We start from the raw sequence: 12,590 nt of genomic DNA, 5'->3' as shown, positions 1-12,590 counted from the left end.
AATGGTTTTTTATCCAAGTATTTTCCGATACAGAGATCAGTGAGACAGGGTTGTCCCCTGTCCCCATTGTTGTACACATTGGTAGCAGAACCATTAGGTTACATGATGCAAAAGAAACAAGGTGTAGTTGGGATTGTGGTTCCCAGTTCTGGGCTGGTGTCGGTGATACACCAATATGCAGATGACACAACCTTAACATTGAGAAATGGGGAGTCAGTGAGGAAAGCTATGGATGTAGTGGAGGAATATTGTAGAGCTTCAGGAGCCAGAGTGAATTATAGTAAGTCCCAATGCCTGGTTGCAGGAAGGGGTAGGGGGGGAATGGTTGGGGGAAAGTCCCTTTAAGGTGGAGGTGGTTTTGGAAGTTCTGGGGGTGCATATGGGGTGCAAGAAAGACAGGGATGAAGTGGATTGATTAAATTGGGAACCGAAGGTTATGAAAATTAAAATGATTTTGGGAAGATGGGAAAGAAGGTGGTTGAAAGTGCAAGGAAGAGCGACAGTGGTGTCTGCTCTCCTGCTATCTAAGCTATGGTACTTATTGACGGTGGAGGATATTCCTGAGTGGGCGGAAAAGTCCATCCGAGAGGCTTGTGTAAGGTCTTTATGGGAAGGGAAACCAGCCTTGGTGGCTTACAATACCATCATTGGACGGAGAAATCAGGGAGGACTCAGTTTCCCAGATATTGATTTGAAGAAAAATCCTTTAGAATCAAATGGGTGAAGAGATTTCTTGAGAAGTCAAATACAAGTTTTTGGAAGAGTTGTTTTGAGCATTTTTTAAAACGAAGTGGTATAGGAGGGCAGGGGATATTGTAATAACAACAGAAAATGCTGGAAAAACTCAGCAAGTCAGGCAACATCCGTGGAGAGAAATTTGAGTTGACGTTTCGGGTTTGACCCTTCTTCAAAACTGGAGAGAAAAGGAACTAGATCGAAGGCAGGGCTGCGATCGGACAAAAGAATTAAAGAACCAAAAGAAGTAAAAGAGATTAGAAGCTAGACGAGATGGTAATAGGCTGTGATTAGGTGTAAAGTGTACTGGCAGGGCAAAAGATAGCTGCCAGGTGTGAGAGAGAAACAAAAGGAAAGGGGGGGGGGGAAAGGAAAGGAGTGGAAAAATATAAGTGAAAATGAAATAGGGGCCGAGGTTATGATCTGAAATTGTTGAACTCGATATTGAGGCCGGAAGGCTGCAGACTGCCTAATCGGAAGATGAGGTGCTGTTCCTCGAGTTTACGTTGAGCTTCCGTGGAACAGTACAAGAGGCCAAGGACGGTGAGGTCCGAGTGGGAATGGAGCGGTGAATTGAAATGACAGGCGACCGGAAGCTCGGGGTCACCCTTACGGACTGAACGGAGGTGTTCCGCAAAGCGGTCACCCAATCTGCGTTTGGTCTCCCCAATGTAGAGGAGACCGCATCGTGAGCAGCGAATACAGTATACTAGATTGCGAGAAGTACAAGTAAATCGCTGTTTCACCTGGAAGGGGTGTTTGGGGCCCTGGACAGTGGGGAGGGGGGAGGTATAGGGGCAGGTGTTACATCTCCTCCGCTTGCACGGGAAGGTGCCAGGCGAAGGGGAAGGGCTGTTTGGGGTGATAGAGGAGTGGACTAGGGTGTCTCGGAGAGAGCGGTCCCTGCGGAATGCTGAAAGGGGAGGGGAGGGGAAGATACGTTTGGTGGTGGGATCACTTTGGAGGTAGCGGAAATGCCGGAGGATGATCCGTTGAATGTGGAGGCTGGTGGGGTGAAAGGTGAGGACAAGGGGAACCCTATCGTGGTTCCGGGAGGGAGGGGCAGGGGTGAGGGCAGAGGTGCGGGAGATAGAACTGACACGGTCGAGGGCAGTGTCAACCACGGTAGACCACGTGGTTGACACTGCCCTCGACCGTGTCAGTTCTATCTCCCGCACCTCTGCCCTCACCCCTGCCCCTCCCTCCCGGAACCACGATAGGGTTCCCCTTGTCCTCACCTTTCACCCCACCAGCCTCCACATTCAACGGATCATCCTCCGGCATTTCCGCTACCTCCAAAGTGATCCCACCACCAAACGTATCTTCCCCTCCCCTCCCCTTTCAGCATTCCGCAGGGACCGCTCTCTCCGAGACACCCTAGTCCACTCCTCTATCACCCCAAACAGCCCTTCCCCTTCGCCTGGCACCTTCCCGTGCAAGCGGAGGAGATGTAACACCTGCCCCTATACCTCCCCCCTCCCCACTGTCCAGGGCCCCAAACACCCCTTCCAGGTGAAACAGCGATTTACTTGTACTTCTCGCAATCTAGTATACTGTATTCGCTGCTCACGATGCGGTCTCCTCTACATTGGGGAGACCAAACGCAGATTGGGTGACCGCTTTGCGGAACACCTCCGTTCAGTCCGTAAGGGTGACCCCGAGCTTCCGGTCGCCTGTCATTTCAATTCACCGCTCCATTCCCACTCGGACCTCACCGTCCTTGGCCTCTTGTACTGTTCCACGGAAGCTCAACGTAAACTCGAGGAACAGCACCTCATCTTCCGATTAGGCAGTCTGCAGCCTTCCGGCCTCAATATCGAGTTCAACAATTTCAGATCATAACCTCGGCCCCTATTTCATTTTCACTTATATTTTTCCACTCCTTTCCTTTCCCCCCCCCCCTTTCCTTTTGTTTCTCTCTCACACCTGGCAGCTATCTTTTGCCCTGCCAGTACACTTTACACCTAATCACAGCCTATTACCATCTCGTCTAGCTTCTAATCTCTTTTACTTCTTTTGGTTCTTTAATTCTTTTGTCCGATCGCAGCCCTGCCTTCGATCTAGTTCCTTTTCTCTCCAGTTTTGAAGAAGGGTCAAACCCGAAACGTCAACTCAAATTTCTCTCCACGGATGTTGCCTGACTTGCTGAGTTTTTCCAGCATTTTCTGTTGTTATTTCGGATTTCCAACATCTGCAGTATTTTGCTATCGTACTAGGGGATATTGTAGATGGAATACAATAATATGTTTTTGAAATTGATTAAACTTCTCCCTAGGTTTTATAAGGGGGTTGTATAGACTTGGGTCCAATTTTTAAAAAGTGTGCAGTTTATGCCCAAGGGGGCTGAGGAATTTTTAGAACAGCCCTTATTTTTGAACAGGTGGGTCAACATCGAAGGAGAGGTTTTATTTAATCAAGCTTTTATAAAAGCTGGTATTATATGTGTGAAAGATGTATTATATGAGGTAATTCCAGGTTGGTTGCCGGAAGCAATAGTGAGGGACATGATGTGGGAGGAGAATCAGGAGGTAGAGGAAAAAGCAATAGGGATCATGAATGAGAAGATTGTGAGGGCAATGCCACAGGATTGGATGGAAGAAATAAATGCGGAAATCTCCAAAGGAAGTAAAATGCGTCCCGCTTTTCCAAGCTTTCTGCTGGAGAAAGGGGGAGAGTTGGTCCAATTTGACAACTGTAATACTCGAGATTTCCATGAGGTATTTAGAGAATGGAGATTCAAGACACCTGCTGGTCAGGAGTTTTGGCAGAGTATATACCCACAGCTGGACTTCAGCAGGATTTGGAAGGGAGTGTGGGCACATTTTAAATGTCCAGAGTGGATTGAACTGGATTTCAAATTGGCTCATAACCGGATTTTTACCATGACGGTCTTGTGCAAGATTGGGCGAGTGGAGGGGGCAACTTGCCCAGTGTGTGGGACACGGGATGAGACTCTGTCCCATTTACTGGTGTTATGTCCGCAGTTAAATGATTTTAAGTACTATGTTCGACAGTTGTGTGAAGTTTTTTTGCTGGGTGGGGACCGAAGAGCGAGAATGGGAATCCCGTGGGACTCAATTTTGAGATGGGGGTTGCAGGAGAGTCTGCCCGAGTCTAGCGGAGCGGCAATTAATTTAATGTTCAGTTTGGCTAGATTCGTGATTGTGCAAAGAAGGAATGCTCTGTTTTTTAAGGAGAGGAGAATCAATCTAAAAGAGTATTTTAAATATAAGCTAAAAGATTATAAGGCTTGGTGGATGCTTTATTCAGAAAGGAATTTAAAGATAGTATTTTACAATCAATTAATATATGTTACAGGAGACAAATTAAACTTCAGATTTTGATGTTAAAATGTGGTGGCGGAATGGCTGTGCAGAGCGGCAGAATGGAATTGTATGATACAATGAAATGATCATGATGTTGTAAATATTTTTAATGTTCAATAAAGTATATTAATAAAAAAAGAAAAAAAAAGTGGGTAACACACTTGCCTCTGAGTCAGAAGGTTGTGGGTTCAAGCCCACTCCAGGGACTTAAGCACATAAATCTTGGCTGACACTCCAGTGCAGTGCTGAGGGAGTGCTGCACTGTTGGAGGTGCCGTCTTTCAGATGAGACGTTAAACTGAGGCCCTGTCTGCTCTCTCAGGTGGACGTAAAAGATCTCATGGTACTATTTTGAAGAAGAGTAGGGGAGTTATCCCTGGTGTCCTGGCCAATATTTATCCCTCAATCAACATAACAAAAACAGATTACCTGGTCATTATCACATTGTTGTTTGTAGGAGCTTGCTGTGCACAAATTGGCTGCCGCGTTTCCTACATTACAACAGTGACTACACTTCAGAAGTACTTAATTGGCTGTAAAGTGCTTTGAGATGTCTGGTGGTTGTGAAAGGCACTATATAAACGCAAGTCTTTCTTTTTACCTGTGGAACCATATCTCACCAAAAAGGCAGTGCTTTCAGCAGAGGGGAGAGAGAAGAAAATTGGCCGAAAGGGAGAAAAAAAAAGTGTTCCTTACATACAACTTGTATTTATATAGCTCCTTAAGATACAAAAAATGCCCCATGGCATTTCATAGCTTGGGATTGGAACTTAGCAGTGGGAAGCAGGAAGAGATTTGGGGAAGTGGCGATGGCAAGGTTGAGGTTGTAGGCCTAGAAATTCAGTTGGTTGCGCCAGCAGTTAGCGCCTAAAGAAAAGTGAATGTCGGGCGCTATGCGTGTTGCGGCTGGGCGCAGCGCAGTTTGCGCCTCGCCCCAAATTAAGTTGGCCGTTAGCGCCGGCGCAAAGTTTAGCGCCCGCCCGGATGCGCGCGCAGAAAATGACGTCACATCCTCGTGCAACGCCCTTTGGCCGCCCCGATTCCAAACTTCAGTCGGACCGCCCCATTGTGCGGCTGGCGGCCGGAGCGTTTGAAAAAAGGAACGCAACACAGCCAGCGCGGGCCCCGGGGGGCGCAAATTAAAGGGGACGTACCCTCCAGTATAAAGGCCAGCCATTTTGCAGCAAACACTCTTGTGCAACGCATTTCTGGACACACAACAAGGAGGATAGCTAACTGGTTTCAAGCAGCAACAGCTCAGGTATTTTTGGACTCAGGCCAGAGCGCTGCAAGTGGCCTTTTGGAAATTTGACTGTTTGCCAGGATTTGATGGGGGTTGCATGGGGTGCCAACGCGGAGCTGCAGCGCCATGTCCGTAGGACTCGCAGACGCATTGTGAGAGGGGCAGCCCTGGCTAGAGGCAGAGGGGGCAACAGGCGTCGGCCACGTAGGCCTTACCCAGTCAGGCTATACCGCCAGCAGCGCTCCTACCTTAACATGACTGGCGCGCGATGTGTTAGAAGGCTCCGATTCCGAAAGGAGGTGGTTGCAGAGATCTGCCACCTGCTTCGCAGAGATCTGCGTCCAAAGCTCAGGTGCAGGACGTCTCTGTCGGTGGAAGTGAAGGTGACGGTGGCATTGAACTTCTATGCCACTGGCTCCTTCCAATCCGCTGCTGGGGACATAGCTAACATCTCCCAGTACGGCGCGCATCGCTGCATCCACCAGGTGACCGAAGCACTGTTCAGAAGGAGAAGCCAATTCATCTCCTTCCCCATGGCCCTGGAGAGCCAGCATCAGCGCGCATTGGGATTTGCAAGACTCGCGGACTTCCCCTTGGTGCAGGGCGCCATTGACTGTACGCATGTGGCTTTACGGGCCCCTCTGGAGCATGGCGAGCAGTTTTGCAACAGGAAGGGCTACCATTCTCTGAATGTGCAGCTGGTGTGTGACCACAAGCAGCGCATCATGGCTGTCAATGCCAGCTTTCCAGGCAGCAGCCACGATGCGTTTATCCTGCGGCAGAGTACTGTGCATGACATGTTCGAGGCACAGCCTCCCCCAAGAGGATGGCTACTCGGGGACAAAGGCTATCCTTTGTGTACCTGGCTCATGACCCCGCTCCACGCGCCCAGGACCGCTGCTGAAGAGGCATACAACGAGAGCCATCAAACCACCCGCAACATCATCGAGCAAACTATTGGGGTCCTCAAGCAGCGGTTCTGCTGCCTTGATCACTCCGGAGGATCTCTGCAGTATTCGCCGGACCGGGTCTCCCAATTTGTGGTAGTTTGCTGCATGCTACATAACCTGGCTATCCGCAGGACTCAGGCACTGCCACCTGACGTTGGACCAGCACCTCAGGAGGAGGAGCAGGAGGAGCAGGAGGAGGAGGAGGAGGAGCAGGAGTACGTTCCCAGGAGGGAGCGACCAGGGCCAAGGGCCGCGCGACGCCACCTTATTACACGTTACTTCTAAGCCCCCTGTCAGGGAATGCCTTGTGACCATGAGGGAAGATGAATGCAGCCGCTCCGCAAGCCCTCAGCCGGCGAAGCCAACAAACACTAACAAGAACAACCATGGAGACTCTATGAATAAAGATAATTATTTATTACACAAAAATGAAAACCCCTTCCCACATGAATCCCCAAAAACAATCAACGGGCCCCACAAAAAGCCCAACAAACGACTCACTCCCACAAACTGGGGAGGAGTAACTCCACATTTGTACAAACCTGGCCTCAACCTCGGCCTTAACGCAAAAAATAAGCCCACGAACCAAACAACCATGGGCAAAAGAAAGATGGCCACCGCCATATAAAACGAAAGCTGGCCACACCCTCTACTGAGTGGCCCGCGAGGGCGAGACCTTGTCCAGCCTTTTGCTTCCCCCGCCCGGCCTGCTGCTCCTTCGCAAGCTCTGCCCAGTGGCTGCTGCGAGGCTGGGGGAAGGCGCCTGAGGCTCAGATGTCCTTCCACCAGATGCCCTTGGGGGGCGGCCTACACGGCCTTTGGGCCTCGAGGGGCCGGCTGCTGAGTGGCGCACCTGAGCCTGGCCACCATCAGCTCCAGCCGCTTGCCCTTGACGCCCCAGTGGGGGAGTGGCGGCGACGGATGGCGCAATGTGGGCAAGCTGGCGTCTGGGATGCGCTGGCTGGTGCTTTGGCGCGCTCGCACTCGGCCGGGCCCGCACTGCAGGATCCGCACCAATCAGCCGAGGGGCGGCTCGCTGGGATGCTGCAGCGCGGCGGGTGCCCTGGCGATTCCTGCCTGAGACAGCGCGTGTGGCAGCAGTGAGTGCCCCTGTTGTCCTGGTGTGCGCCCGCATCACACCCGCCAGGGACTTGACGGCATCAGTGAGCATGCGGCCACTCGCGGCAGTTGATGCCCCGAACTCGCGCACACTGGTCGCCAGCGACTCGATGGCCTCAGGCATGCGCCCCACCACGCGCATGAGCTCCGTGTGGCGCCGGTCCGAATCCTCGGCCATCTTGTCCAGCTTCCGCGCCTCCTCTGAGGTGAAGGTGTCCGGACTGGAGTCGGGACTCTCCCGCTGGGGAGCAGGGGACCGAACTAGGGGAACCTTGCCACGTTGGTGGCGGCGAGTGTCCCGATCAACTGCACTCCCCTCTGATCCTTCCCCCCTTTGGGGGGAAGGCCGCGGCCCACGCGCAGGGCTCCTGGGTGGCTGGACGCCACTGGTCCCAGCAGCTGCAATCCCCTGCGACAGTTGGTCCAGGCACTCGCCCAGTGAGGACGTGTCAATCATTTCGTCCTCTCCTGCGGGACCTGAGTGTTCCCCTGATGGTCCGGCTTGCTCTTGCTCCTCCTCCTCCTCCTCCTCCTCCTCCTGCTCGGAGGGGCTGTCACTGGCAGCTTCAGGGACCTGGTCGTCACCAGCTGAAAGCAGGAATGCACAAGAGTAGCTTCAGAGTGAGGAGACGGCGTCAGCGAGGGAGTCAGGACTGGTGGCATTCAGCGCATTGGTGGGACAGTGGCAAAGGAGGTAGCTCGGATGCGCAAGTGCGACGCGAGAGGGCCAAAAGGCGAGGTCCTTACCATTGCCGGGCAGTGGAGGGTCGGCTACTCCGCACGCTGTGGGCACGATCAGCCGGGCTCCCATGAGCCCACTCACGCGCTCCTCCAGGGGAGTGAGCTTCTGCAGCTTGGCGCGGCCTCCCCTGGTCCTGGCACGGGCCTGGCGATTATAGGCAACTTTAGCCTGCAAGAGAAAGGACGGGCTGTAAGTACGGAGTGTAGCCCTGATGTAGTGTGCACTGCCTCCCATGGTGGAATAGCTTGGCCAGAGTGTAGCCCTGATGTAGTGTGCACTGCCTCCCATGGTGGAATAGCTTGGCCAGAGTGTAGCCCTGATGTACTGTGCACTGCCTCCCATGGTGGAATAGCTTGGCCAGAGTGTAGCCCTGATGTACTGTGCACTGCCTCCCATGGTGGAATAGCTTGGCCAGAGTGTAGCCCTGATGTACTGTGCACTGCCTCCCATGGTGGAATAGCTTGGCCAGAGTGTAGGGTGCAGAATGGGCAATTGATGCTCATGACTGTCCCAAAGCTGCTGGCTGAGGGCTGGCCATTAGGCCTTTCAGCTCCCTTTGCCCATCATGTCAGGTGTACATGCAAGAATGAGGAGGAGACTGGAAAGGGTACTCACCCTGACAATCCTGGTCAGGTCGTTGTATTTTTTCCGACATTGTTTGTGGGTCCTGGGGGCATCGCCGGTGAACGTCACCCTGTTGGCGATCTGCTTCCAGGCTCTGGTGTATTCTTGGTGGGTCGGATTCCTCCCAGTCTCTGGGAACAAGATCCTGCGCCTCTTCTCCAGAGCTGTCACCATTATTCCCAGATCACGCTCTGAGAAGCGCAGGGCACGCTCACGGGCCTTCTCTGGCGTTGCCATGACTCCCTGGGGCTGAGCAGCAGTGTTGAGGCCTATTTGCAAAGCTGCAGTGTGCAGGGCGTGGCAGCAGACCAATTCGTCCCTTCCCCCTTTAAGAGCTGGTCGGCGCCACGGGGTCTGCTGTCAATCAAAAAATGACTGCACCCGCGCTACGCCCCGCCTCGGCGCTATCCCTCTGCACCGCCGGCTTAGCGCCTAAAGATAGTAGTGGAACGCCTCTTTTAGCGCTCCAGCAACCTCTTAGGGCGAAGCGACTGAATTTCCGGCAAGGGGGCGCAACTTTGGGGCGGGCGCTAACTTCGGGCGGGCGCTAAGGTTAGCGCCCCAAAACTGGCTATACTGAAATTCTAGGCCATAGAGTTTAAGGAGGTCCATGAAGGTGGAAAAGGATGAAGCAAGTTGTTAATTTTCACATTGCAAAATACCACGTTAAAACACAAAAATCCATGACACAGTAAAAGTAAAAATGTTAATAGTTCCTAGCCTACCCTCACGTAAGTTATTGGGTCAGTGCTGCCAGGTAGAAGGTCCAAGCTGATTTCATGTATACCCTTTAAGCACTAATTTGGAAGGGTGGCAAAAATGGCCTTGTCCTGGTCCATGGTGCAGGTACATTGGTGCCAGGAGTCATGTCAAATATTGTGACAAGTATCCCTGCCCCTAATTTGAATAGGCTGCTGGCGCATGACAAGCTTGGCTGGAGAGCTTGGCCAGCAGCACACATATCTAGGAAGCACACAATCTGACAAAGCAACGGCTCTTAAAGGAATGCACTAAGAGGAATTTGCGGTGCCTATAAAGTGGACCAACTGTTTACAGTGGCACTGTGAAAACCTGCAGAGATTCACCTCAGCCTAGACAGCTCAGCATCTGTTTGCTGTTCTTTGCTGCCTTCACCTTCTGGAAAATGTGTGCCACAAAACTTTGGCACAATAAAGGAGTGCGTGGAAATGGGCAGTGGTTGTGCACCAGTGCTTGAAAAGCTAGTTCTCAAAGGGTGCAGCAGTTCCTATGGATGCATTGGATAGCCCTGTTCTGCTGAGAGATAGCCACCAAATGTTTCTCCTCCTTTAATGTGGTCTCTGGAATACTGTTCAATGAAGTCATCATGGCTGTGTGGAACTTGCTATGCACAAATTTTCTGCCTCATTTCCCTACATTACAACAGTGAATGGCCATGAAGTGCTTTGGGATTCCATGAAGTCATGAAAGGTGCTATATAAATGCAACTTCTTTTTATGGGACAAGTCATCCCTGATCCATATGTTGTCAGTTGTCATTGTGAAGTAGATGGTGCAGCTCTGTGGCAGCCTGTCTTGTGAAGTGGCAGCATTCAAGACAAGTCTCCTTTGACATGTCCAGATATATGTGGAGGGCTCTATATACACAGGATGGTGACGTATGTGCCAAAACATTTCACATTGCACTTGCATTTGTTAATTCTTCATGAGCTCCTCTTCCTCATCATGTTAAGAACCGTCAAAGGAATACCCATCATCAGTTCTTTGTATGATGCAACTTAAATGTTGGTAGCAACTGAGAATAATGAAGAAAAGTACCAAAATGCAAAAATAGAGGATTATCTAGCAAAATGAACTTTTGTATGGAGCAAAATGTATTTGAAAACACAAATATTTGTGTTTACCTGTGTCAGAAGCCACCATCTCCCTTTAAGAAGCCTCTGATTGTAGTTTATGGGACCTTGCTGTCCACAATTTGGGTGCTGTGTTTGCCTATAAAAAACAGTGACTACACTTTAAAAGTAATGAATTGGCTGTGAAGCACTTTGGGAAGCCCTGAGGATATGAAAGATGCTATAAGAATGCAAGTTTGTTCTTTGTTTGCTTGAGCAGGTCAGGTCCCAAGACTCCTCATGTGCCCAGTTTTTATGGGTGTGGTTCATGCTGTGGGAAGAGCCTCGCTTGAAGACGTGAAATTCAGTGTTTAGCTTATATTTTGTATTTAAATGAGGCCTGCATGTGCCAATAATGTGGCTTCTTCCTGCCGCACCACCCCCCAAAATCGAGCGCCACAAAAATACGGTGCGCAGAGAATCAGGTGGAACCTTTCATTTTACGATCCCCACTCTCTGTCCGCAAGGCCCCACATTGTATGCCCTTTATAACCAGCAGAGAGGATACTTTTGTTCCATCAGTCTGCGTTGACAAACTAGTGCCAGGTTCAAGTCATGAAGGGATATTACACTAAAGTCTTTCCACTATAAGCCTCACGCTGTACATTTATTTCAAAAAAGGAAGTATTTGTAGCTTTTATTTGCATTTCTTTTATTTTGCAGAATGTAAATTTGTTTTGATTTAAGTGAGGATTTTACGAGTTTGCATTGTGAACAGAGAGCCCTACCCACTAGCTGCATCTAGCAGACATTTAGGCACGTACTGCTCATAATTTTCCAAAGAATTAAATTAATGATGGACAATTATGGGTACTGTCTGCCCGAACTTCCAAAATTCAATTCTCACCTGTAGCATGGGCTCACAAAATGACCCCTTTAAGGTGATCCCCATTTTACTTATAGGAGGCAAAGGAAATGGCAAAGAATGTTTTGGTAATTTTCAGAATTTTAAAACTTAAGACACAGCACATCTGATTCCTTCGGGTGGATTATGTACATGCACAAATAAGTCAGGTGTAAAATGTAATATTTTTGGCTATGAAACATATAGAAAGAAACTACAGGATAATTCAAGGACTAATTCTGAATAACTCTCAAATTGCATATGTTCTTCCATTACTATATAATATGCCAGGTTATACTACATTTAATTTGCAACATATGTAATAGATTGCACAGGAACATTTTTAACTGAATTCAATTACCTTTTTTACACAGCCGTCGATCTCCTGAAACATGAGGTAATATTCAGTGTGGTGAGGTTGGCTGCAACGACCATTATATGCATCGGCTTCCTTCTCATGCTGCTTCCGGAAGAATGGGATGAAATAACTTTAAGGTTTATTAACAGATTAAAAGAGAAGAAAAATGAAGAACAAACAGAAGACGTCACAGAGTCCAGTGTCCACACTCGGAGCAGAAGTAGAGCAAATGGAACAGTTTCGATTCCTTTAGCTTAAAAGCAGCTAAGTTTTTAAATGCACGGGAATGTATATTCTGTGAATATAATTTAGTTTTGTGAAACACAGTATGCTATTATGACAGTATTATTTTTTGAAGCCAAGATCTACTGTATACAATATTACTATGATACAGTTAAGAAACTATAAAGAATACATTATTGAAATTTAAACTTTATAATGTTACATGGGAATGTGTGTTAATGTCTAATAAAGTTTTTGTAAAGAAAGTCCTTGCATTTTTTAATGATTATTTATTTAATGATACAGTTCTTTGGTTAAAAAGAGCATTTTGTCTTTTTGATTGTTGTTAGTGCACTCAATTGTATTCTAACACAATCAAAATAAAAGACCTATAGAGCACATGTAGCAGTGTCCTGATTTGTCCGATATAGATCATACTGTAGCTTCTTTGAATACTGTTCAATGCATGGGAAATTTGTGCTGGCAGCTCATTATAATGAGACTGGCGTGCAGCCAGTGCTACCCATACTGCTTATTGGCAGTGCGGTTGTTTGGGGG

At 49.2% G+C, this 12,590-nt stretch overlaps 1 protein-coding gene across 2 annotated transcripts in view; it reads left to right on the top strand.

Annotated features, from left to right (window-relative positions):
* slc35f4 (solute carrier family 35 member F4) overlaps nt 1-12,298 on the top strand; it is a 350,033-nt gene extending 337,735 nt beyond the window's left edge. For both annotated transcript variants that reach the window (XM_086003260.1, XM_086003261.1), the window contains exon 8: nt 11,827-12,298. In XM_086003260.1, coding sequence (XP_085859386.1) covers nt 11,827-12,068 — 242 coding nt within the window. In that variant the 3' untranslated portion in view covers nt 12,069-12,298. The remainder of the gene's footprint in view (nt 1-11,826) is intronic.
* The last annotated feature ends 292 nt before the right edge of the window (nt 12,299-12,590 follow it).

The sequence above is a fragment of the Somniosus microcephalus genome, chromosome 12, assembly GCF_052327205.1.
Source record: "Somniosus microcephalus isolate GS21.2 chromosome 12, FLI_Smic_1.0, whole genome shotgun sequence".
Lineage (NCBI taxonomy): Eukaryota > Metazoa > Chordata > Chondrichthyes > Squaliformes > Somniosidae > Somniosus > Somniosus microcephalus.
The sequence above is the reverse complement of the archived record's forward strand: the minus strand, read 5'-3'. Positions and strand labels throughout refer to the sequence as shown.